General features: G+C 35.5%; 4 protein-coding genes across 7 annotated transcripts; 3 read left to right on the forward strand and 1 right to left on the reverse strand.

Moving 5' to 3' along the window:
• Positions 1-1,394: 1,394 nt before the first annotated feature.
• prr15lb (proline rich 15 like b) lies at positions 1,395-1,706 on the forward strand. The gene has a single exon (XM_051125083.1). It carries the CDS (start codon positions 1,395-1,397, stop codon positions 1,704-1,706), a length of 312 nt encoding a protein of 103 aa, XP_050981040.1.
• Positions 1,707-2,448: 742 nt separating this feature from the next.
• On the reverse strand, positions 2,449-6,223 carry pnpo (pyridoxamine 5'-phosphate oxidase). Its single transcript, XM_051124503.1, has 7 exons — positions 6,006-6,223; positions 5,366-5,490; positions 5,162-5,261; positions 4,997-5,050; positions 4,763-4,891; positions 3,235-3,305; positions 2,449-3,143 (listed from the first exon to the last, which is right to left on the reverse strand). Exons 1-7 carry the CDS (start codon positions 6,192-6,194, stop codon positions 2,978-2,980), a joined length of 834 nt encoding a protein of 277 aa, XP_050980460.1. The 5' UTR covers positions 6,195-6,223; the 3' UTR covers positions 2,449-2,977.
• Positions 6,224-6,482: 259 nt separating this feature from the next.
• Positions 6,483-8,519, forward strand: mrpl10 (mitochondrial ribosomal protein L10). Its single transcript, XM_051124504.1, has 5 exons — positions 6,483-6,604; positions 7,071-7,240; positions 7,354-7,518; positions 7,593-7,737; positions 8,184-8,519. The coding sequence occupies exons 1-5, from the start codon at positions 6,565-6,567 to the stop codon at positions 8,438-8,440; spliced, it is 777 nt and encodes a 258-aa protein (XP_050980461.1). The 5' UTR covers positions 6,483-6,564; the 3' UTR covers positions 8,441-8,519.
• Positions 8,520-9,135: 616 nt separating this feature from the next.
• Positions 9,136-24,174, forward strand: osbpl7 (oxysterol binding protein-like 7). Of its 4 annotated transcripts, XM_051124379.1 has the most exons (24): positions 9,136-9,752; positions 9,833-9,932; positions 11,468-11,682; positions 11,981-12,124; positions 12,212-12,265; positions 12,347-12,460; positions 14,243-14,398; positions 14,591-14,693; positions 14,787-14,905; positions 14,988-15,074; positions 15,389-15,412; positions 16,017-16,167; positions 16,301-16,431; positions 18,253-18,345; positions 18,575-18,731; positions 18,939-19,225; positions 20,053-20,190; positions 20,271-20,334; positions 20,428-20,506; positions 20,606-20,750; positions 20,848-20,998; positions 22,170-22,296; positions 22,852-22,974; positions 23,052-24,174. In XM_051124379.1, exons 3-24 carry the CDS (start codon positions 11,551-11,553, stop codon positions 23,158-23,160), a joined length of 2,688 nt encoding a protein of 895 aa, XP_050980336.1. In that variant the 5' UTR covers positions 9,136-9,752; positions 9,833-9,932; positions 11,468-11,550; the 3' UTR covers positions 23,161-24,174. The 4 variants fall into 4 exon arrangements, with proteins under 4 accessions (XP_050980336.1, XP_050980339.1, XP_050980338.1 ...); XM_051124382.1 differs by lacking the exon at positions 18,253-18,345; XM_051124381.1 differs by lacking the exon at positions 15,389-15,412 and having other exon boundaries at positions 9,137-9,752.
• Positions 24,175-24,663: the final 489 nt, after the last annotated feature.

Consider the following 24,663-nt stretch of genomic DNA (forward strand, 5'->3'; position numbering starts at 1 on the left):
TTGATTTAGATTGGGACTTCAAATAAAGTATCATGAATCATTTAATTTGAATCATTCAATTCGATAAATCATTCACAAACACTTTCCAATCTAAATCGAATGATTTGCAATACACGCTCCAAGTCCCAAGCCAAATCAAATAATTCACGATTCCCAAAGTTCCAATCTAAATCAAATGATTTTCGATACACGATTTGAAGTCCCAATCTGAATCAAATGATTCACAATACACGATCCGATTGGAATGCTTTCAAATAGTGAATCATTTTGAGATGCGATGATTTAACTGATTCGTAATTTTGAAAAGCTCTGTTTTACCCATCACTACCTGCTTTTGAAAATCGTTACAAATTCAGTGTAGCCAAGTCCGCGTTTTAACACCGTTGCCGCGGGTTGTTTTTCATGTCCGCGGATTGAAGCAACACCAAAACCATGACATTTATCCCCTGGAATGTAAATTTTACCAGGGGAACTCTGCCATAAAACGTCTATTTTACCCCGACAAACACAGGGACCCCCCTCGAAACGTTATTGGGCTAGACTTGAGTAGCAATTGGGTGGGTTTTCTTGTGAAAACCTGGCAACCCTGGTTACAAATGATGTTGAAATTCAAAAATGAATAGCTCTTTTAGGCCCTGTTTACACTACTGCATTTTCACTTTAAAACGGCATTTCAAACCAAAACGGGTCTGCAGCGTTTTCAAAAGTCTCAGTTTTCGAGGGTCGAAAATGCCGGAGTAGTGTCAATGACAGGCATAACCGTAAACAGAAATGCACCAGTGTAAACATAGCCTTAATTTAATCTGGTTTTTGCTAGTGAATCACTTTTGAATTGCATGAATTCTATGTTCTTATTGACAAAATTAAACACTTATTTCATAGATACATTGTCTTGCAATAATTCAAGTACTTTTCAAGTACCTCTTTAGGAATATTGCTATTTTCAAGGGTTTTTCAGGCCTTCAATTTCAAAAAGTCAAATTCAAGTACTTCAAAAACTTTAAGCACCTTGTACAAACCCTGATAAAAGTACATCCAGGGCAAAAACCCTGTGTTTTGGTGATAAATGCAAAATATGCTAGTTTGAAACATTACTTAAGTTAGTATATTTCACCTCTACACTGTAAAAAACAATTTGTTGAGTCAACTGGTTACTTACCCATCTGTTAAGTTTAACAAACACAAATATCTAAGTTGTTACTTAGTACGACTTAACATTTCAAGTTGACTAAACTTATTTTAGTTGACTGAACTTAAAATTTTAAGGCAGCAGGGTAACAAATTATTTTAAGCTGACTCAACAAATTGTGTTTTTTATTTTTTACAGTGTAGTTACATAACAAATCTGCATTTGTGTTACAGGTCTACTTCGTTATCTTCTCTTCGCACCTGTCATGGCCGACCCTGCGTGGTGGAAGCTCACCTTTCTGAGGAAAAAGAAGTCGGAGCCAAAGGTCCTGTATGAAATACCACCCGACTTCAGCACCAACAATGCGAATAAAGACCTGGGCAACGACGGCGAAGACAGCAATTTAGATGCCAGACTGGAAAAAATAGTGGATAAAAATGCCACCAAGGGCCGTCATGTAAAAGTCTCCCATTCTGGGCGGTTCAAGGAGAAGAAGAAGATTCGCGTTACTTTGGCGGAAAACCCAAGCCTTTTCCCTGAAACTGCTCGGACTGACAAGAGCCATGTGGAAAATTAACTTACAGAAGGAAGCACACCGTTTATACATAAACTCATTTTTACTGATTCATATTTGTAAGGCTGCATGTTGAGTGGAGTTACCACTGACGCAGCAAAGATACTGGAACAGAAAATTAATATTTTTACCGACCATACTTTAATTGAAAACAACCACGAGATGATTATTACGGAGTTAATGTTTCCTGTAAATCATAAACACAATATTGTCATGCTCATAAACTGTGTTATTATCTCTGTGGGAGAAACCTGACAGGAAAGGCACAGAAATTGAACTCATCCAACTCTCATTTAAAAATCAATCCGTTCATTTTGAAATTTCATGTGGAGAATAGTCATATAAGTGTACATTATTGTGTAATAACTAATCTTAAACTTGTGGAAACAGACTCAGCTTGCAATTTGATGTGCCCTTTGATTAGCACTTGATCATGTGTTATGCTGTTTTTTGTGGTTGGACACTCAGTTGTCCATAGGACTGTATCTTTGATTTTATAATTTACCATAAAAGGGTTAGGGCATGGACAGGCAAAAGTCACAGCACTTTAGAGATAAGCTGTCCTGCTTAAATGTGGCTTGTTTAATCTTGTATATCGTTTACTGCAGTCTTTAAAGGTTATTTTTAAAATATGCAAAATAAAGATTTTTATTGCATTTATGAGATGTGTTAAATTGTGGAGAAGGGCAAACAGCAAAGAGCACGACGCCATCTGCTGGCAAAAAAAGCACAATGACCACTGATGGAAAAACTAAAGATGTACTACTTTACATTTACAGAAAAATCACTATTCATTAGGGAATTACAGTTATTTTAGGTCAACATTAAGTTTGGCACATTTATAACACACAATCTGATTGTGAATATTTGTTGTATATCATATGAACACATTTAAAGATGTGCATAACACAAACAGAGCAACATGTTGGGCGTTTTTTGTTGTGACACAAGTCCAAAGTCTATGTTCACTGAAACTACAATTAAGGCTGCAAGTGCAGCTATGCTTTGCAATTATTAATAAACATCAGGCAGACTTTACACTTACAAGTAATAGATTAAAATGTGTTAAGGTCAGTTTCGAAAGCTTAAAAATGCTGCAACGAAGCACCATTTTGTAATGCAACATCATTTATATTAATAAAATCATGTTTACAGTTATCAACATATAAATGTCAGTTGATGCCCTGGCAGCATTATTAGTGACAGTCACTGGCAAGTAATGATGATGTATTGATGTCACAGACGATGATGTTGATTTCACAGCATGCTCTCTATTAGGGGGATAAGCGTTGGTATATCCAGCCTCCCTCAGCTTGATGCTGCATATCCCTCAGTTCAGTCTCTCCCTCTTTTGGCCGTGAAAAGACTATTCGGTCATGTAACCTATTGGTCTGACCTTGCCAGAACTCAATTAGGTGGGGTTTTACAATGTATCCACCCCTGCAGACAAAATATATAGCCATAAAATAAATTAAACTAAAAATAATTATCACAGACAGCGATTTGGTATTAATAAACAAAGATTACTCACCAGTAATCTGGCATTGGTACAGTTGTGTCCTTATACTTTTCCTCAAGCTCTGCATTCTTGTCTCGAAGATACTTCAAGGGGTACACACAAAAATGTATCAATAAAACAGCACTAATAGTGTATAATTATCACTATGAATGTTTAGCTGAATGCTGAAGCAGATTATTATTCACAAACTGTTTTTTTATTTTTATATTTACAGTTTTTATTTCAATTATAGTTTACTTTTTAGTCATTTGTTTATGTGCTTTTGTCTATTTTATTAGCTTTTTTTTTTTTGGTTTTTAGGTTATTTTTATTTATTTACAGTTAGTAAGTTTAGCATTTAAACTAATTTCAGTTAGATGCCCAGACAACATACAGATGAAGTCAAAAGTTTACATACACCTTGCAGAATCTGCAAAATGTTAGTTGTTTTACCAAAACAAGAGGAATCATACAAAATGCATGTTATTTTTTAATTTAGTACTGACCTGAATAAGATATTTCACAGAAAATTTGCATGTAGTCCACAAGAGTAAATAATAGTTGAATTTATAAAAATTTCAAAAGTTTACATACACTTGATTCTTAATACTGTACCTCACTGGTCCACAGCTGTTTTTTTGTTTAGTGATAGTTGTTCATGAGTCCCTTGTTTGTCCTAAACAGTTGTCCTAAACTGCCTGCTGTTCTTCAGAAAAAATCCTTCAGGTTCCACAAATTCTGTGGTTTTTCAGAATTTTTGTGTATTTGAACCCTTTCCAACAATGACTGTATGGTTTTGAGATCCATCTTTTCACACTGATGGACTCAAATGCAACTATTACAAAAGGAAACACAATGCATTAAGATCAGGGTAAATTTAATCTTCATCTTCTATAGCTTCTGATAGGCAGTACTAAATGAAAAAAAAAAGTGATATTTAGGCAAAATAAGAAAAATGTACACATTCTCATTCCGTTCAAAAGTTTACACCCCCGGCTCTTAATGCATCGTTTTTTCCCTTCTGGAGCATCAGTGAGCATTTGAACCTTCTGTAATAGTTGCATATGAGTACCTAAGTTGTCCTCAGTGTGAAAAGTTGGATCTCAAAATCATACAGTCATTGTTGAAGAGGGTCCAAATACACAAAAATGCTGAAAAATCTGTGGGACCTGAAAGACTTTTCTAAAGAACAGAGGGCAGTTTAACTGTTCAGGACAAACAAGGGACTCATGAACAACTATCAGAAAACAAAACAGCTGTGGATGATTCAGGTAACAACACAGTATTAGGAATCAAGTCATCTTGAATCATGTAAACTTTTGAATTAGGTCATTTTTATAATTTCAGCTATTATTTTTTCTTGTGGAATACATGTAATTAAAATAATTAACATTTTGACTTCAACTAATTTGTTGAATCTAATTTTCATTTGAATTTGAATCAAGTTTTTCATTTAATATTTGTTGTTTATTTTATTTCAGCTTTATTTTAATTTCCAAAAAAGTTGTAATAGTTTTAATTAATGATAATAACCCTGGATGGTGTCAATAGCGCTACTCACTTGTCTGCTTGGTATTACTTTGCTCTGCCTGCTGACCACAGCACCAATCTGACTGCCCTTGGGTCTTGAGTGGAAATAATCACGTGAAATCTCATACGAGGTTCGTTCTACAGTGCCCTCAATGCGAATCTGTTAGGATATAAATCATAAAAATACAATGGGGTCAAAATTATTCAAAGAATTAGCTGGAAAAGATTCTGAGTTCCAAAAAACAACAACAACAAAAAAACTTACTTGTCTGTTTAATGGTGCCCAGTATAATACAAGACAGGCGTGGGGATTGCTTTCCTGTATGATTGCAAAAATAAATAAATAAATACAAAATGTGAGAAAGACATAAAGATGCAAGGGTAATCCCATATGGACATTCACTGAACAAGATTTGGTTTAAAGACTCACCAGCTCTTCACCTTTCCGACTCTCATAGTTGGTAAAGAAGCGAAATCCCTCCTCACTGTAGCCTTTTAGAAGAACTATGCGTGCAGAGGGGCGACCATCCCTTTAGAGGAGACAAGAAGAGCAAATTTTGATCAAATTTGAAAAGCGATTTAAGTTCTCTGTTTATTTTAAGGTATAGATGAACTGCACAACATCCATTCTTACTTGGTGGCTGTTGCGAGACACATGGCATTGGCTTCTCCCACCTCAGGGCATTTACAGGCTTGATCAAACCAGCTGCCGAATTGCTTAATAGGATCTAAAGAAGCAAGATGATCCTCCTCAAAACACTGTAGGATGAAAATGAGGCATAGGACATTTACACATTTATCATATAAATTGTTGTTTTTAAATTACTTGGCTTACTATTGTGACAGATGGCAAAGTGGGTTTAAATACCCCATAACTGAACTAGTCATTTAGCCAGTAGGGATCTTTACCAAATATGCTATTACTGTAACACTAACCCACGCCTTGCATAACTGATATGAAAATTTTTTTAATGGTCTCATAATTGTATTGACTCTTTTTATATCATCTGGATTAGCAAGTGATTAATGAATGCCAAGGTCAACTGATAATGCATGCATTTCTGAAAACCCATTTGGCAAGCACGCATTTCAGCTGCAGATAATAAATAAAATAGCCAATATTTTATAAACACATTGATACAGAAAATATGTAGCTTTTTGATGTAAAAATCATATGATGCTTTGAATAATACGTCTTTTGAAAAGTGTCTCAGGTCATGGTAATACATACAGCTGACATAAAACCCTCACAATCTAAAATATACGTGTCCCACCTCCTCATCGTTCTTATAGCTCTTTCTCATGTTACTCAGATCCATGTTGGAGCCGCTGTCCGTAAATTTCCTGCAGACAAACGAGGTAAATAACGGAGTAATGCCGACTGTCAAGGTAACACTGGGTTCAATAAACTTCACAATATTGCAGATGTTCCTGGACGTGCAGAAGCCCAATAGACGTCCCATGCCTGCAACTCCAAACCTACGTCATCACGTTCATGCTCTTACGTAAGATGTTATGAAAACGCAATCGGTTTTGTAACTAACCTCCAATTTTGGAATGAAAATTAATTGCATATTCGATAATTAATTAGCATTTTTAATTACCTGAATATAACCAAAAATAAAAATAAAATAAAATAAAATAAAATTTTATTTAGTTAAACTTTTAAAATGTAAAGAACCCTAATAAAATAAAATATAGAATCTTGTGGTGTTTTTCTTTAACGTTTCTTATTCTTATTCATATTCTTATTCTTATTCTAACAGCACCATAAAGACTTTTATTTTGTAAGCACGATACAACAAAGCGGTCTAACGTCAAATCCGGATCAACATGGCAGCGACCTTGTGTAGCAAGCTTTTCCCAAAAACAGGTAAGAATATGATTTAGTATTATTTCAAAAAAATATTTTAAATAAATAACATATATAAAAAGTATATACCTGCCATTTGCAACCATTTACATTTAAACTATGAACGCCATCGTAAAAGTATAAACACCTGAACGTCACTATGAAGCTGTATTGTGGTACTGTACAGCATAATCATCTATTAGAGAATAAGTCATTCATATCTGAGGTGTTTGATATGTATGTTCAACCCTTCTCTATCTACTTAATGTTATTTGGTATATCTCTTCATATTTAGCATTCTGTTATGCATGTATGTATTCTGCCACAAATTTGGTCAAGCATGTATTTATTTGCATGATTAAAATACCACGTGATGTTCTCATGACATTCTTAAATAATTTGTGGCATCCTTTGCATTCATATTATACTTGCTTATGTTCTAGCCTTAATGTTATTTTTACAATGTTTATAATATATCAACCTACAGGATGGCTGCCGTTAACCCAGAGTGTTCGTCATGGCTCCAAAGCTGTCACTCGTCACAGAAAGCCAGTACACTTTCTCAAGCAGAAGCTGATGGCTGTCACAGAGTACATTCCCCCCATACCTGCAGCTCCTCCTGGTGCTTTGGCTCCACGAGTCAGAAAGACTGAAGAGGTTGATCATTGCTTTACTAACTGAACATTATTTTACAATGATGTAAATGTGGCATTTGTATGCGTTTAATTTATATATATGTACTGTAATATCTCTGCTGTCTTTATTTTTAGGAAAGTGCCCTGGCAGTTTTGTTGAGGAAAGACCTAGAAACCTTATTTAAGGAATGTAAGATGATTGCAGTGGTCCAAAACAATGCAATCAATGCAGAGGACCTTATGGTGCTGAAACACAAACTAAAAAGGCACAATATCAGTGTCAAGTTCTTCCCAAACCAGGTAATGCCAGGTTATAGTAATGGATTGAGATGTAGGCTACTGCTGTGTGACATTTGATTTGTGTTTCTTTGCAGGTGACGAGGTCCTTTCTCAGCAACAGCGTGTACAGTAACATGTTGCCTCTATTTGTTGGCCAGACTGTGATAATTGTTAGTAAAGAGCCTAAGGTTAAAGAGATGTTGCAAGCGTTAAAACACAGTCCTCAGATGGTCCTGTTAGGTGAGTGTGTCCTATGCATGAACTTGCATTCTTAAAGGAATAGTTCACCCCAAAATTTCACACCCAAGATTTACTCACCATCAGGCCATCTAAGATTTAGATAAATCAGAACAGATTTGGAGAAATTTAACATAACGTATAACATCACTTGCTCATCAATGGATTCTCTGCAGTGAATGGGTGCCGTCAGAATAAGAGTTCAAACAGTTGATCAAAACATCACAAGAATCCACAAGTAATCCACACGAGTTTAGTCAATGCTTGTTTGTGAAGTGAAAAGTTGTAATGCACAAATCCATCATTGGGATGTTTCTGTCTCATCTGAATCAGGAGAAAAATAAGCACTAATCAAGCATTTTTATTTCATTTTTGGGTAAACTATTCCTTTAAAGATCTTATAAAAAGGTTGATATTGTCTCATGGCTTTCTGTACCATTTTCTTTCAGGCGCTTGTATAGAGAACACATTGCTTTCGTATCAAGGCATTCTCAGTTACTCCAAACTCCCATCCATGACCACTATCCAGGGTGAGCTGGTTAGCGGTCTAACCATGATGACTTCACGGACTGTCTCAATGCTACGTCACCATCCAGTTCACCTTTCCGCCCTACTTCAGCAGTACGTCAAACAGCAAGGCTCCGGGGACTCCACAAATGCTGTTACAGATAAAGATACTTCTACAATAAAGGAGGCTTCAGCTTGAATTTTGTAAATATGCATGGATGAACAGCTGTGTATGATTGACATAAAATGCATATAATAAAATGAAGATATTTAAAGTTGCTTTTTGGTCATTTATATGCCATAGTTGCCACTGTACATATTGTGGAGACTGGGCCTACATTTAAAAATGATTTCTCTAGCAGTAATTTTGTATGTTGGTTTCAAATCACTAGTTAAAACACATTATTAAATTACAATAATATTAGTAATAGTTAGTAATAGTTACATCTTTCAAGTAAAATTCCAGTAACATAATTTGATACAATTTAAGAATAACAGTATTTGCTATGTATACTTGTTAATAATTATTTTACTGTTAAATGTTAATGGCTGGTTCCATTGTGACAATTTACCCCATATTGTTCTATAGCATTATTTCACTAAATACCAGTGTGCTTAATGAACTGCATTTCTTTTCAGCATTAATGTTGGAAATGCAACGGTTGTTTTAGTCAAGTCTTTAAGTTATGTACATAAATTGTCAGTTCATATTAATAGGCACAGTGTCAATATTTATGCCAATAGTCTTCAATCCTTCTCCCATCATCTGCTTCCTGCAAACCGCAGTTTCAAATTTACTACAACACACCTGCCTGTAATTTTCAGGTAATCCTAAACTCCTTGATTAGCTTGTTCTGGTGTTTTTGGTTAGGATTGGAGTTGATCTCTACAGAGTTGAAGGCCTCAATTTATGCCCTTGTGCATATATCAACAAATTACAGTGTGTTTGAATTGATTTGTAAGTTATAAAGCCAGGAGAAACATGTATTTGTACTTCCAAAATAAACATTAGCTAGTTGTCACGGATCCTGATTAGTGCTAATCTCTGGATTACTTCATGTTAATCTAGGTCAGTTAGTCCTTTATGGGTGTAACTCTGGCTTCAGTGTAGAAATGCCTTTGTTCTTCATTTTCATAGGCCAATTTTACAATTATGTATGATCATCTTTCAGGAAAAATTGTGTGAATTTGTAAAACCTCTCTGTAAATAAAACATTGTACTGTGTGTGGTAATATATGAACCAGTAAGTGGTCACCCACTTAAAAACGACTACATTTGGAGGATATCCCATCTCAGTAAACTGCTAATGGCAGAGCAACTCGATAGTTTCAGCTTTTAATACACCTGAATGACTAGCTGTCAGTGAAGGTCCTCCTACATGCCTGTAATACCAACAGTTTTTAAGACACTAATGCGGATAATGATTTGGCCTGAAGCCTCGGGTGGATTTGGAGGATGCTCAGTCACCAGTGGAGGATAGTTTGGGAGCTGTCCGACATAGACTGTTCTGGTATGCACATGTAATGGAATAGCTACATTCTTGCAATTTTTGTAGAAAGTGGTTGAACTGGTTTCCTGTTCTGTGACTAGAGTGACGCACGGTTGTACAAATGGGGGAACACGAAACTCCGGCGCTTGTAGAGAGTCATTCAGAGATACACCACACGCTGGCCAAGAACAGAAACCTCAGGTAAGAGCTCGAGTTACAATACTTAAAGAAACGTTGTGGTTTTCAATACAGGTAGCAGTACAAAATGTATGTTTGAAGTGGATTTATACATTTACAGTTTGAAAGCGGACAGCCTTTTTTAATTAAGTGCATGGTGAACCTAGAGAAGTAATTGTTAGACGCAAACCCAAATTGTGTGGAACTATAAAAAGATTTGAATTGTTCAAACATGACAGTTTTAAATCACACCCAAGAGCTAAATTACTTAGATTGACATTAATTAACTTATTGCCATTGGGAGCATGTGAACATGTGGTGATTGGTACAGAGTTCCAGGCTGTACATTCAGTTTTCTATTTTGTAGAGTTCAGCTTTAAATGTAATTTTAAAAGTTTGCACTGTTTTTGTCTTTGTTCAGCTACACTGTTTGGTTTCTCAACACACTTGATGATGCTTCACATACTAGACAAAGAGAAATGGCTACTTTGTGTCACCAAACAATTATAATTTTTAAAATCATGCAGTGAACGTCACACTGCTATACCTCATATTTACTGTGACGTGTCAGCATGCTACGGTGAAAAGCTATTCAAGCTAAGGGCTGCTAAAAAGGGTTATTCAAAGCCAATTAACGTAATGACACTAAGCCTGTTCCGTAGGGACCGTTACCTTTGTGAGGTTACTATCCATAAGCATGTGTGCATATTCTGCTTTCCATTAAAAAGATATATATATAAAACAATTTAAACCTTGCATATCAACATGCTTGAGTAATTCCAGTTGCTTTCACCGCAGATATTTACTGTTAGATGTGTAATCAAATAGTTCATTATTCAACCTCAAATTCAGCTGTTTACAAGACATTTGCCCTCATTCTAGTTTAATGGGCATGTATTAGCTTGTCAGTGTTGTCAAGACAATAGGAGATTCTAGAAAACATGTTTGGTTTCTGTCACACCCCTCTGATGACATTCCATTCAGCTTATATCTAGGAAAAGGAATTTTTCGATAATATATCAGCATGTAATTTAGGACGACAGCAATAAAGGTGTCTCCTCTGTCCATGATGATTTCAGCATCATTTAGATTATGCAATCATGAGTGTATTATTTTGGTTTCTTACTGTATACTGTTGTTGTGTTTCATATTAAGCCATTTGAAAAGTGAGAGTATGAGACGATGAACCAGTGTGATCTAGTAGGGCAGAAGTTAAAGTCGTGTCCAGGAAGTGTGGGTTAAAGATCCCTGTTGTTAGATAACCGAATTAGATCAGCTTTCCCTGAACATGGTGTTGCTTCTGTTTTTGTTTACTGTCACTGTCTTGGTTACTTTTTCTATAACTGTGTTTCTGTCTTGGCTTTTTATGGCATTGTACAAAAACATTCAGAAAACTAGCTTTGAAATATAAAGGCAATGTGTTTTTGACCATATTGCTAATTGTTTGCATAATATAGTGTATAATTAACTTTCTTAGCAGTCTTAACACGTGTTTGTCTGACTAACCAGTGAATGATTTGTCTTTCTAAAAAGCTAATAATAAAAACTCTGCTTTGCAGACATATTGTGCTCTAGTGTACAATGAGAAGAAGCCTCTAGCAGAGCGTATATTCACACCAAACTCGACTAATAAGTTTTCAAAATGGACTCCCACGGGTCTTCGGTGGACCATGTTCATACACAGATGAGTGGTGTGGAGAAGGTATCTAGCGGCTGGCATAAGCCCACTCATTCCAGGAGCAGCAGCACTGCATCCTCACGTCATTCACGGCTGGTTTGTACCATCTGCTTGACATACACACTCAAACTGATTTTTTGGACACACCTAAATATTTTCCTTACAAGTACATAGTAGCTAGTATTAGGAGTTCTGCCCTTGGGTGTTTGAAACTAGTTTCTCAACATCTAAGATGTGTCCAATCAGATTGTGTGAAAGCCAAACCAACAAGTTTATGTGTCTTAAGCTCAACTGTTACGTTTTGTTCATAGGGATTATATGTGGCATATGTTCTGAATGGGAAACGCCCTGTTGTATGTGAACTGTGATTGCCTGTTCCTTCTGTTCCAAATAGAACATTAAAGACTGGGAAGTAATGGACGACTTTCCAGTCGATTTGAACCTCGCTGGAGAAAACATGCAGGATGCTAATACTCCAGGAATCTGTGAAGGCTACTTGATGAAGAGGAGAAAGTGGCCTCTTAAAGGTTGGCATAAGGTATGAGAATCTTTTTCTTATAGGTAGTTGGTAAAGTTGTAGAACTGTGTAAAATTTAAGGAACTTTAAATTTATACTTTCTTACAGAGATACTTTGTCTTGGATAAAGGGATTCTACGATATTCAAAAAATCAACATGATGTAAGTCTGCTATTTTTTTGTTTTCTTACCAACAATCTTGGACCAAGACTCTTAATAATCAGGGATTTACTTTTTTAACAGTTTTCCAAAGGGAGAATGCATGGTGCACTAGATGTCAGTCTTGCAGTTATGTCAGTAAACAAAAAAGCAAGACGTATAGATCTGGATGCTGGAGACATTCTTTATCACATGAAAGTAAGTCTTTACATTGCTTGCAATAAGTGAATTAAACTGATTCATTGTTTGTTTTAAAGCTAATATGATCTTTAGTTCTGTGGAAGCTTGTTTCAGTCATGGGTAAATAAAAGGCAATAAATTAAATTAAAGATAATTGTGAATTTTTATCTCACAATTCTTACTTTTCTTTTTGCAATTCTGTAGTTTGTTTGACATTTCAGACTTTTTTTTCAGTTTCAGATTTGCGAGATGTAAACTCAGAATTCTGAGAAAAAAGGCAGAATTACGAGATGTAAATTCAAAATTCTGAGGAAAAAAGGCAGAATTATGAGATGTAAACTCAAAATTCTGAGAAAAAAGGCAGAGTTATGAGATATAAACTCAGTTCTGAGGACAAAAAAAGCAGAATTATGAGATGTAAACTCAGAATTCTGAGAGTAAAAGCAGAATTACGAGATGTAAATTCAAAATTCTGAGAAAAAAGGCAGAGTTATGAGGTCTAAACTCCATTCTAAAGAAAAAAGGTAGAATTATGAGATGCAAACTCAAAATTCTGAGGAAAAAAGGCAGAATAATGAGATGTAAACTCAATTTTGAGAAAAATAAGGTTGAATTATGAGATGTAAACTCAAAATTCTGAGAAAAAAGGCAGAGTTATGAAATATAAACACAATTCTAAGGAAAAAAAAAGCCAGAATTATGAGATGTAAGCTCAAAATTCTGAGGAAAAAAGGCAGAATAATGAGATATAAACTCAATTCTGAGGGGAAAAAAGGCAGAATTATGAGATGTAAACTCAAAATTCGGAGGAAAAAAGGCAGAGTTATGAGATATAAACTCAATTCTGAGGAAAAAAAAGGCAGAGTTATGAGATATAAACTCAATTCTGAGGAAAAAAAAGGCAGAATTATGAGATGTAAACTCAAAATTCTGAGGAAAAAAGGCAGAATAATGAGATATAAACTCAATTCTGAGGGAAAAAAGGCAGAATTATGAGATGTAAACTCAAAATTCTGAGAAAAAAGGCAGAGTTATGAGATATAAACTCAATTCTGAGGAAAAAAAAGGCAGAATTATGAGGTTTAAACTCAATTCTAAAGAAAAAAGGTAGAATTATCAGGTGTAAACTCAAGTCTAAAGTAAAAAAGTAGAATGAGATGTAAACTATATTCTGAGAAAAAAGGCAGAATTATGAGGTTTAAACTCAATTCCGAAGAAGAAAGTTTAAATTATGAGATGTAAACTCAAAATTGTAGGAAAGAAGGCAAAATTATGAGATGTAAACTCAATTTTGAGAAAAATAAGGTTGAATTATGAGATGTAAGCTCAAAATTCTGAGAAAAAAGGCAGAATTATAAGATGTGAACTCAATTCTGAGGAAAAAAAGGCGGAATTATGAGATGTAAACTCAAAATTCTGAGTAAAAAAGCAGAATTATGAGATGTAAACCCAAAATTCTAGGAAAAAGGCAGAATTATGAGATTTAAACTCAATTCTAAAGAAAAAAGGTTGAATTATGAGATGTAAACTCAAAATTCTAAGGAAAAAAGGCAGAATTTAGAGATATAAACTCATTCTGAGTAAACGAAGTTGCAAGATGTAAACTCATAATTCTATGAAAAGTTTGTTCATAATTGCAATTTTATATCTCACAGTTCTGAGTTTATGTCTTGCAGTTATTTTTCTGTGACCATTTTTTACCTTTAACCAGCAGAATATTCTAATTATTTCATCAAATAATAAACCAAATAAAATTGCTGTCAAAATGTCTGCTGAACCCAATTAACTTTTTCTAACTAGGCCAAGACTCCAGAATTATATTACATATGGGTCACCAAGCTGAGTGCCCACAGGATGTATAAGAAAAACGAAGCTGCACACGTTCACAATGGCTTCCTCCAGGCCCTGTCCCAAGGCACTAATTTAACTCCGAAAAACAGTCCCATGCAGGACATGGTGAGTAAAATGGCTCCTATATTGACTTCCTGTAGCCCTTTAAATCACCAGGGATTAGTAGAATGTGTCCTCACAGTTTAAGAGCAAGAAGAATTAGTGATTAGACCTCATGTCCCAGATTATTTGTAAATAGACACTAATAGATGCTGGTCTGATGGAAGTTGCAAATGAATATCTTACGAATAATTCTAGGGTACGTCGTATGTGGGTGAACCTGTGCCATATGTCAATCCTGCCATTAATGGGAAAGTGTCAGCTTGGCTACAGACCCAAGAACCTGACATCTGTGCACAAGGTACAGTGATATTTTTTTCAAATACTAGTGAAACTGTGATACAAGGATGCAATGCGTAAGATTAAAAAAGCACCTCTTTGTGCTGTTTTCCAGAGCTTACCCGCTGTCAAATGGAGCTGAATGAGCTGCAACGGCTGGTCCAAAAGTTGAATTCTCTAGAGTCGGGGCAAACGGTCAATAATGGAGATCTCCAAAGGATTATCAGCATGCAGGTTAGTAAAAAGAGCAGGCTGAAGACAGACATTTACTAAAATGACTTGCAAGTAAACGTTCCCACATGTGTTTGACCCGTAGAATCTCCTTCTTGACAAGCCTAAGAAGAAAGGTGGCAAGATTTGGGGTCATTCTCGCACTCTGTCTCGAGTTGAGGCTCTTGGAATGGTGAGGCTGCTCAGTTTACATTTTCCTCTACTTGATATTAGGATCTCTTAGATAAAGCCTTGGAAGCAATTATAATCTTTGCCTACAGGGATTGCCCTGCCATTGGGATTATTTCATGTTTTCCACAAAGGTTTGGAAACTATTATGGAATTAATTCCATATTCATGTGCAGTGTCATCCCAAAGATCTCTGTGTATTTTTGTTTCGTTTTATTTTTGAAAACTGTAGTCAGGCATTTGTGTTGTGTTAATGTCTTGTAAGCATTAGAGCTTTAAAAACCCCAGTAATTTAGTCAACTCCTTTTTTACATGAAGCCATTTCGTGGGATTACTAAATCGGTAAGTCAGCGCAAGATACACTGATTGTAAATTCCTTGTAATGACACATTATACAAAGTAGCAAAAGCTTTACACCCTGTGGTGGTCCTATTGCACTTTGCATATTTTATACTTCCACTCAAACGTTTGGGGTCGGTAAGTCACTTATTCTCACCCAGGCTGCATTTATTCGATTAAAGATACGGTAAAAACAGTACTATTAATTAAATATAATTTACAACAAATATATTTATTTCTGTGATAATGGAGCTGAATTTTCAGCAGCTTATACTCCAGTCTTTAGTGTCACTTCAGAAATCATTCTTACATGCTGAAGAAACCGTGTTAGATTTTTTTCAGAGTTCTTTGATGAATAGAAAGTTCAAAAGAACAGCATTTATTAGAAAGTTTTTGTAACACTATAAATGTCTTTGCTCTCATTTCTAATCAATTGAATGCATCCTTGCAAAATAAAAGTATTCATTTTTTCTTCAAACATCGTACTAAATGGTAGTCTATATTGTATTTTAGTAAATGTGATATAGCTTCTGTTTGATATATGCTGCAGACATTAGATACCAATATCTCCTCTTCCTTCTTTTCTACCCACTTTTTTTTACCACAGTTATCATCAAGCCACCTGAACAGTTCTTCCCACCTGGGAACCTCTGTCCCTTCCATCCCTGATTATGTCTCCACCCTGGCAACGCAACCAGCTTCCACCTCACCAGAAAACAAGAAACTCCACCAAGACATCTGCTCCATGTCCTTGAAAGGTATGAAAGTATAAGAGCGACACCTTAATGATTTTATCGTTTAAATTTAAACCCAGCTCATACTTATTTTTTTGTATTAGATGTATAGTGTTGAAGGTCAGCTCTGTGTCTTTTTTTTTTTTTTTTTTTATAGTCCACGCCTCTTTGCGTACTGCACATGAGGCTCTCGCTCAGGAGCGCCAGCGCCTTCAGGACGCCTGGTCCAGCAGGGAGCTTCATCAGACCACCTCTGCCCAGATCAACAACCTCTGCAGCCTGGCTGAGGTGAGAAGGGCTTATATTACTTAGCGAAAAGCACAGAGTGCAGCGCTTTTGCCTTATAAATTTTTGCATGCATGCAAAGAATAGATTTACTATAGCTTGTTTTGTTATTGAAGATGCTGTAAGCTCATAAAACAAATACCCTTGCTAGTAAATGCCTCAACCAGGGGCCTCAACCATTGTCTAAAAAAGTTCAAGATGACTTGTAATGATTTAATAAAAGACAAAACAAACATTAAAATAAGCTAAATAACAAGTATTTTTCATTAAGGGGTCGACCAATATGTGTTTTTCAGGGCCGATACTGATTATTACAGATTAAGTACAGTTGAAGTCAAAAGTTTAAATACACCTTGCAGAATTTCAAAATGTTAATTATTTGACCAAAATAAGAGGGATCATGCAAAATGCATGTCATTTTTTTTATTTTTTATTTAGATCTGACTCGAATAAGATATTTCACACAAAAGACATTACATATAGTCCACAAGAGAAAATAATAGTTGAATTTATAAAAATGACCCCATTCAAAAGTTTACACCCACTTGATGCTTAATACTGTTGTTACCTGAATGATCCACAGCTGTTTTTTTGTTTGTTTGTTTAGTGATAGTTGTTCACGAATCCCTTGTTTGTCCTGAACAGTTAAACTGCATGCTGTTCTTCATAAAAATTGATGTTTGAACCCTTTCTAACAATGACTGTATGATTTTGATACTCACTGATGCTTCAGAAGGAAACACAATACATTCAGAGCTGGGGTGAAAACTTTTGAGCAGAATGAAGATTTGTATTTTTTTTTTTTTTTGCCTAAATATAATATTTTTCATTTAATCCTGCCCTTCAGAAGCTACAGAAGATACTTACATGTTTACCAGAAGACAAAAGAATTGAAATTTGGCCTGACCTTCAAGTTCAAAAAGTTTTTACCCCCTGGCTCTTAATGCATTGTGTTTCCTGAGTCCCTCATTTCAAATACAGGGTTCAAATACACAAAAATGTTGAAAAACCAAAGAATTTAAAAGATTTTTCTGAGCAGGCAGTTTAACTGTTCAGGACAAACAAGGGACTCATGAACGACTATCACTAAACAAAAAAACACAGCTGTGGATCATTCAGGTAACAACACAGTATTAAGAATCAAGTGTATGTAAACATTTTAACAGGGTCATTTTTTTTTGTAAATTCAAATATTTTCTCTTCTGGACTATATGTAAATTTCTTTTATGTGAAGTATCTTATTCAGGTCAGTACTACATAAAAAATAACATGTATTTTGTATGATCTCTCTTATTTTGGTCAAATAATTAACATTTTGCAGATTGTGCAAGGTGTATGTAAACTTTTGATTTTAACTGTAGACTATGACCGATATTTTTAGTAGTGTGTGTATATATATAGTATACATGCCTGATGTAAAAGTGAAAATTGTCAAAATTAAGAATAACAAGGGCTCTGATTAAAAACTTTCTTTAAATGCTTTTCAATTATTTTATTGACAAATCAGTTTTTAAAAATGACTGGTACAATAACCATAAAAATGGTTAATATTGGTGCCGATAATTGGTCGACCCCTATTTTCTTTCCATACTGTGGAAGTCAATGGGGACCAACAACTGTTTGGTTACCCGCATTATTTAAAATATCTTCTTGTATTTTCAACAGAAAAAAATACATTTGAAAAAAAAAAAAAAAAAAAAAAAAAAAAAGCTGATTTTCATTTTTCAAAGGTCAACAAGGTTGAGAACCACTGGTTTAATAGTTTATTTTCAGTGCATTACATTGTTTTACGGCATAGATGTGTGTTTATATGTGTATCTCCAGTTAGATGTTAAGTCCCGTCACACCAAAATCCACAAACTCTCAGTGTCCTCCGACTCCTCAGAAGAGTCCTTCCGTACTGTGCTACAAAGGAAGGTGTGTCCCTTTCTACCGAGAACCTACTCAACCTCCTCATCCTGTTCCCATTTTTGTCTCTTTCTTTCCCTCCTCCGCCCTCTTTATTCTGTTTACAGGTTGATGGGTTTCACCTACTTCATATGCCAACAGGCTCTTTTGTTCTCTCATTGTTTTATTGTCATAACAGTATGATGCAATCAAGCTTACAGTTTCTGACTACCTACATGTCTGTCTTTGTTTCATTCAGTCTAGTAGTTTGTCTTTCCGTGCGCCCTCGGTGGCTGACTCAGCGGCGGAGTATTTTGACGCATGTGATGAGCTTATGTGTCCAAGCTCTTCTGAGATGTCCGACGAGTCCGGTCTGAGTGATGGCTCCAGTAATTCAGAGCCTGATGAGGCTCATGGTTAGTGAAAATTAAATACTCAGTAAGCACATGTGTGGGGTCTTTAGGTGTCCTTTTGTCCTACAGTTCAAAAGTTTGGGTTCAGTAAAAGAAATCAATACTTTTATTCAGCAAAGATGCAGTAAATTGATCAAAAGTGATATTTTTAATATTATAAAATATGTCCATTTCAGAGGCTGTTTTTTCTTTTTCTTATGAACTTAACAGCAATGGCTTCACGCAAGTACCGCGCTAGCCTTTCAAAGGCACCACCAAAACAGAACACCATAAAGAACACCGGACGTCGTACTGCTCTGCCTGCAGTCTGCCCTGACAACAGCCACGTCGGATTGATGACTATCCTCTATAACAACATAGGAAAGGATCTGTCCCGTGTCTCCATGCCAGCAGCTCTGAATGAACCTGTGTGCCTGCTACAGAGACTCTGTGAGGAGCTGGAATACTCTGACCTGCTAGATACTGCCAGTCACACCGATGACCCCTACCAGAGGATGGTAATAATTACAAAAACTTTAGCAAAACTGCATATGTCCGAATGATCAATGATTTGTTTATAAGTGTATAAATTATATAATCAACTATTACTATATCTGTGTATATATATGTGACCTTGGACCACAAAACCAGTCATAATGGTCAATTTTTTTAAATGGAGATTTATACATCATCTGAATAAATAAGCTTTCCATTGATGTATGGGGCAATATTTGGCCGAGATACAAGTATTTGAAAATCTGGAATCTGAGGGTGCAAAATAAAAATATTAAGAAAATTGCATTTATATGTCCAAATGAAGTTTTTAGCGATGCATATTACTAAACAAAAAATGAAGTTTTAATATATTTACGGTAGGGAATTTACAAAATACTTTAATGGAACATGATTTTTACTTAATATCCTAATGATTTTTGTCATAAAAGAAAAATCAATAATTTTGACCCATACATGACCCATGTGTTTTTGGCTATTGCTACAAATATACCCATGTGACTTAAGACTGGTTTTGAGGTCTACAGTCGCATATTACCGTTCACTTAAGCTCACCAAGGCTGCTTTTATTTGTTTGAAAATAAAACTGTAATATTGTGAAGTATTATTGCAGTTTAAAACAGTTTTCTATTTTAATATATTTTAAAATGTAATTTATGTCTTGATGGCACAGCTGCATTTCCAAAAGTCATTATTCCAGTTTTAAGTGTCACATGATCAATCAGAAAGCATTTTAAAATGCTGATTTGAAATGTCTTTCTGACCCAAAGTGTTTGAACGGTAATGTGTTTCTTTTAAAAACAGTAGGAAATTCTGTTTTGTCTCTGTGAAGGTTTATATTGCTGCTTTTGCCATATCTGGCTATGCCACGGCTCAGTATCGCAATCGTTACAAACCTTTCAATCCAGTTCTGGGAGAGACATTTGAGTGTATCAGAGAGGACAGAGGCTTCCGCTACATTAGTGAACAGGTATTAATAACCACATTTGATCATACGTCAAGTTTGCTACCAAGCAGTTGTTTACTCTGTGGTTTTGTGTTTGCCCTCAGGTTTCCCATCATCCACCAATATCTGCGTGTCATGCAGAATCAGACAATTTCAACTTCTGGCAGGGTATGTTTTAAGGCCTGTGTGATGATGTCTTGATGGACTGTATGTTTGAATCTAAATCTCATATATTTTCTGTTTCTTCCTTACTGAGAGCAGACCAGAGATGGAAGAACAAGTTTTGGGGCAAATCTTTGGAGATCATGCCAACAGGGATGGTGAATGTGACTCTGAAAAAGCAAGTATCTGCTTTGGTTTCAATGGCAGTTTAATTCAAATATTTCTAATGAAGAATGAAGATTTCTGATCTTTGGTCTTTGATATACCATACGTGTAGATACGGGGACCACTATGAATGGAACAAAGTGGTGACGTGCATCCACAACGTCCTTAGTCAGCAGCGATACCTTGAGCACTATGGTGAAGTCATTATTCGCAACCTGAAAAGTTCGGTCTGCACCTGTAAAATCACGTTTGTCAAGGTGTGTTCAGTTTTGTTGTTATTTGACTCATTTTGAGCACATATGGGTGAAGTCGTTGTGCAAATGTAGAAATTGTTTTTTTCCCTCTCCCTCTCAGTCACGTTACTGGGGTTCAGATGGTTCCAAAAACGAAGTGCAAGGTCAGGTTCTTGACGAGTCTGGTAATGTTGTCCATCGTTTTGGTGGATTTTGGCATGAAGGGATCTTCTGTGACACCCTTCCCAATCCACAGTGTATCTGGAAGCCAAGTTAGTAGTCATCTTTCCTCCATTTTATTGAATAATGTTGAACACTGTTGTCAGTGAACAGCACACTGCTGAATTAACTGCTTTACTTTGAAATTTTATGTTGTACTTTTATGTACAGATGTTAAAAGTTTACATACACCTTGCAGAATCTGCAAAATGTTAATTATTTTACCAAGATAAGAGGGATCATAGAAAATGCTTATTTTTTAGGACTGACCTGAATAAGATATTTCACACAAAAGTTGTAGTCCACTAGAGAAAATAATAGTTGAATTTATAAAAAAGAAAAAAAAAAAATCCCCGATCAAAAGTTTACATACACTTGATTCTTGATACTGTGCTGTTACCCGAATGATCCACAGCTGTTTTTTTGTTTAGTCATAGTTGTTTATGAGTGCCTTGTTTGTCATGAACAGTTAAACTGCCCACTGTTCTTCTTTAGCTTCTGAAGGGCAGTACTAAAGAAAAAAAAAAGATATTTAGGCAAAATAAGAAAAATGTACACATCTTCATTCCGTTCAAAAGTTTACCCCCAGCTCTTAATGCATTGTTTGTTCCTTCTGGAGCATCAGTGAACATTTGAACCTTCTGTAATAGTTGCATATGAGTCCCTCAGTTGTCCTCAGTGTGAAAAGATGGATCTCAAAATCATACAGTCACTGTTGGAAAGAGCTCAAATACACAAAAATGCTGAAAAGACCAGCGAGTAGTTCAACTGTTCAGGACAAACAAGACCCATGAACTAAACAAAAAGAAAAAAAAAGAAAAACACAGCTGTGGATCATTCAGGAAAGAACACTGTATTAAGAATGCAGTGCATGTGAACTTTTGAACAGGGTCATTTTTATAAATTCAACTATTATTTTCTCTTGTGGACTATATGTAAACGTCTTTCATGTGAGATATCTTATTCAGGTCAGTACTAAATAAAAAATAACATGCGTTTTGTATGATCTCACTTATTTTGGTAAAATTTTGCGGATTCTGATGTAAACTTTTGACTTCAAATGTATTTTTGAATTTTTATTTTATCCATTGGGAATTACGCATTTGCTTGGATATTTGTTAGCATTATGTAATAACTCAAGCTGCCATGGACTGTCTTCACATTTTGAGGGTTCTCAACAGCAGAAGTCAACATGGTTAAGTTTCAAATTTGTCTTCCTTACAGATCCACAGCCCAAGAACTACTTGATTTACTATGGCTTCTCCAGCTTTGCAATGGAGATGAATGAGCTGACCCCTGACCTTAAGCCCCTGCTGCCCCCTACAGATACACGCTTGCGTCCTGACCAAAGGTGAGCCCTTCCTAACAGACAATGATAAATATAGAGACGTTTGAGTCGGGCTGAACGATTAATCAAAAAGTAATCAAAACCTAAATTCAGGTTTTTTAACCCTGTTAATACTTTCCCATTAAAAACATATTACCGCGTGTGTAGTTGGCACAATACGGACGTCTTTTGCAGCGTCTCGCTGGCACATGTAAGACTCATGTCAACATGTCAACATGTTAACATGTCAAGTTAACAGAATTTAAACTTTTACACACAGCATTGCTCATTAATGTTAATTCCAAAACAGTGGACCAATCAGAAGACCACGGAGGCAGGGCAAGTGTTACAAGCTTTGGTTTACAGTAGCGGGTTGGCATGCCAACTTTTGTATTTGACACAGGCATTCTAATTGTTCATTAATCGCATTCAAGGTAAAATGTTCATTTAATCAAGGTTTTGGTTTCGGGTTATATCGTCCAGCCCTACATTGGAGCCAGAATGATTTAGCAATTTCATGAATTAGCAAGTCCACAAAACGGCTTAGATAACCTGTTTGCTCTGTGTTGGTGCTGTTAGGCTTCTAGAGGAAGGGAAAATAGAGGAGACTGATAAAAAGAAGGACGAAGTGGAAGAAAAGCAAAGAGAAAGGAGGAAGATTCTGGCCAAGAGAGGAGAGGAGCATATCCCTCGCTTCTTCAGGTGAGTTAACGTCAACCCCACAGCTGATTTATTCATAAAATTTAGAATTGGAATGATAAAATTTTCCCATCTTGCAGGAAAACTCTGGATGCTGCTGGAAGGGAGGTTTGGCTTTACAATGGAACCTATTGGAAGATTAGGGAGAATCCTGGTTTTGCCAGTGTTAAAAACCTGGAGTTATGGTGAAGAAGCAGATTGATGCAACACTGTGGACACTAAATGCCTGTGATAAATTCAGTTTGCACAATTTTTGAAAGACTATATAAACTTTTGGGAGCAATGATGAATTGCCAAGGGTTTTTGTACTAAACCGAATCCATTGAGCAAGGATGATGCTTTTACCAAAGAACAAGAGGAGGGATACATTTTGAACATTTCTGTTTATTTCATGGTTGAGGACACAGGTGAACAGTTTGACTTTGTCTTCCACTTTGGATAAATTATAAGCCAAAAGGTAAACAAGAATGTATGTGAATATTGCCGATGTTTAGTTTTAACAATTGCACTTGCACATTTTTAAGGATGACGTTAAAATACTTTTCACTTTATGTAAGTACTTACGATATAATAAGAGTGCGGATAAAGAAAATTGGTTATTTGATCACACGTAATATTCAGAGGTCTCATTAACTAGCTTTTTCTTCAATTAACTCCTAGTTTATAAAAGGACCGTTATTTCTTTTGCAAAGCTGTGTCTTAACCTGAGCAGGATTGAGGAGTAAATGGATTAACTCTAATTTGGGTCCTCATTGACTTTTACTAAAGGAGGGTCCTGAATGTGTCCACATTGCACGTCTTATTTTTTTTTTAATGAACCAAATGTTGTATTTTGATTTTAGACATTGATATTATATTTATTGGCATTTAAGTATGAATTAAGCGCAGAATTTAAAATGTGATATCAGAAATGACCATTTTATGTAGGCCTGGATGAAAAAAGATCATAGTGTACAAATGTTCAATTGAGTCATCACTTGTATAGTTATTTAAAACAGCAATAAAATGTACAATATTAAAGAAAAAAATGAATTTGTATAGTTCAGTCTTTATTACATTTAAGAATGAATCAAAAACATCCTTTAATATTATATACAATATTTTGACAGGTGTGTCTGAGGCTCAGTTTGCTAGGCTGAGGAAACTTACTACTGAAGCACCTCATTTATTTTTTGTAATGTTGCATTTAACTCAATAGATAGACAGGGGTTGTGTCAGAAAGAACAACCTAAATAGGTTTCTTAAAAGACCTGCTATTGACACTTGAGGAGCATAATGTCCACCAGGGGTCAGCCAAAACATGGATTGAGTGCTAATGTGACAACAACAGACAATTTGTTCATTATTTTCAGTTCACATCAACAGTACCAAACGTTTCAGTGCATTTCAGTGTATAAAAACAAAGCAAACATGAACATTAATTAGACATTAATTTTAAATTAACATATATAGAAACACTTTAATTGCACTTTAAAATACAAATTTGTTTTGTAACGTTGATTGTCAGTTAAATAATACTGCTGCTATCTCCTGCAGCCATTTGCTTTTTGTTTATCAACCCACAAACAAATTAATGAATTCAAATTATTACTTTTTTCGAACATTACAAATTTCCCAGTAATGGCATTTTAAAATGCAGTCTGAACCATATTACTTTTGTTTCATTTGGTTTTGCATCAAAATACATATGAA

This window comes from Labeo rohita, chromosome 12 (genome assembly GCF_022985175.1).
Source record: "Labeo rohita strain BAU-BD-2019 chromosome 12, IGBB_LRoh.1.0, whole genome shotgun sequence".
Taxonomy (NCBI): domain Eukaryota; kingdom Metazoa; phylum Chordata; class Actinopteri; order Cypriniformes; family Cyprinidae; genus Labeo; species Labeo rohita.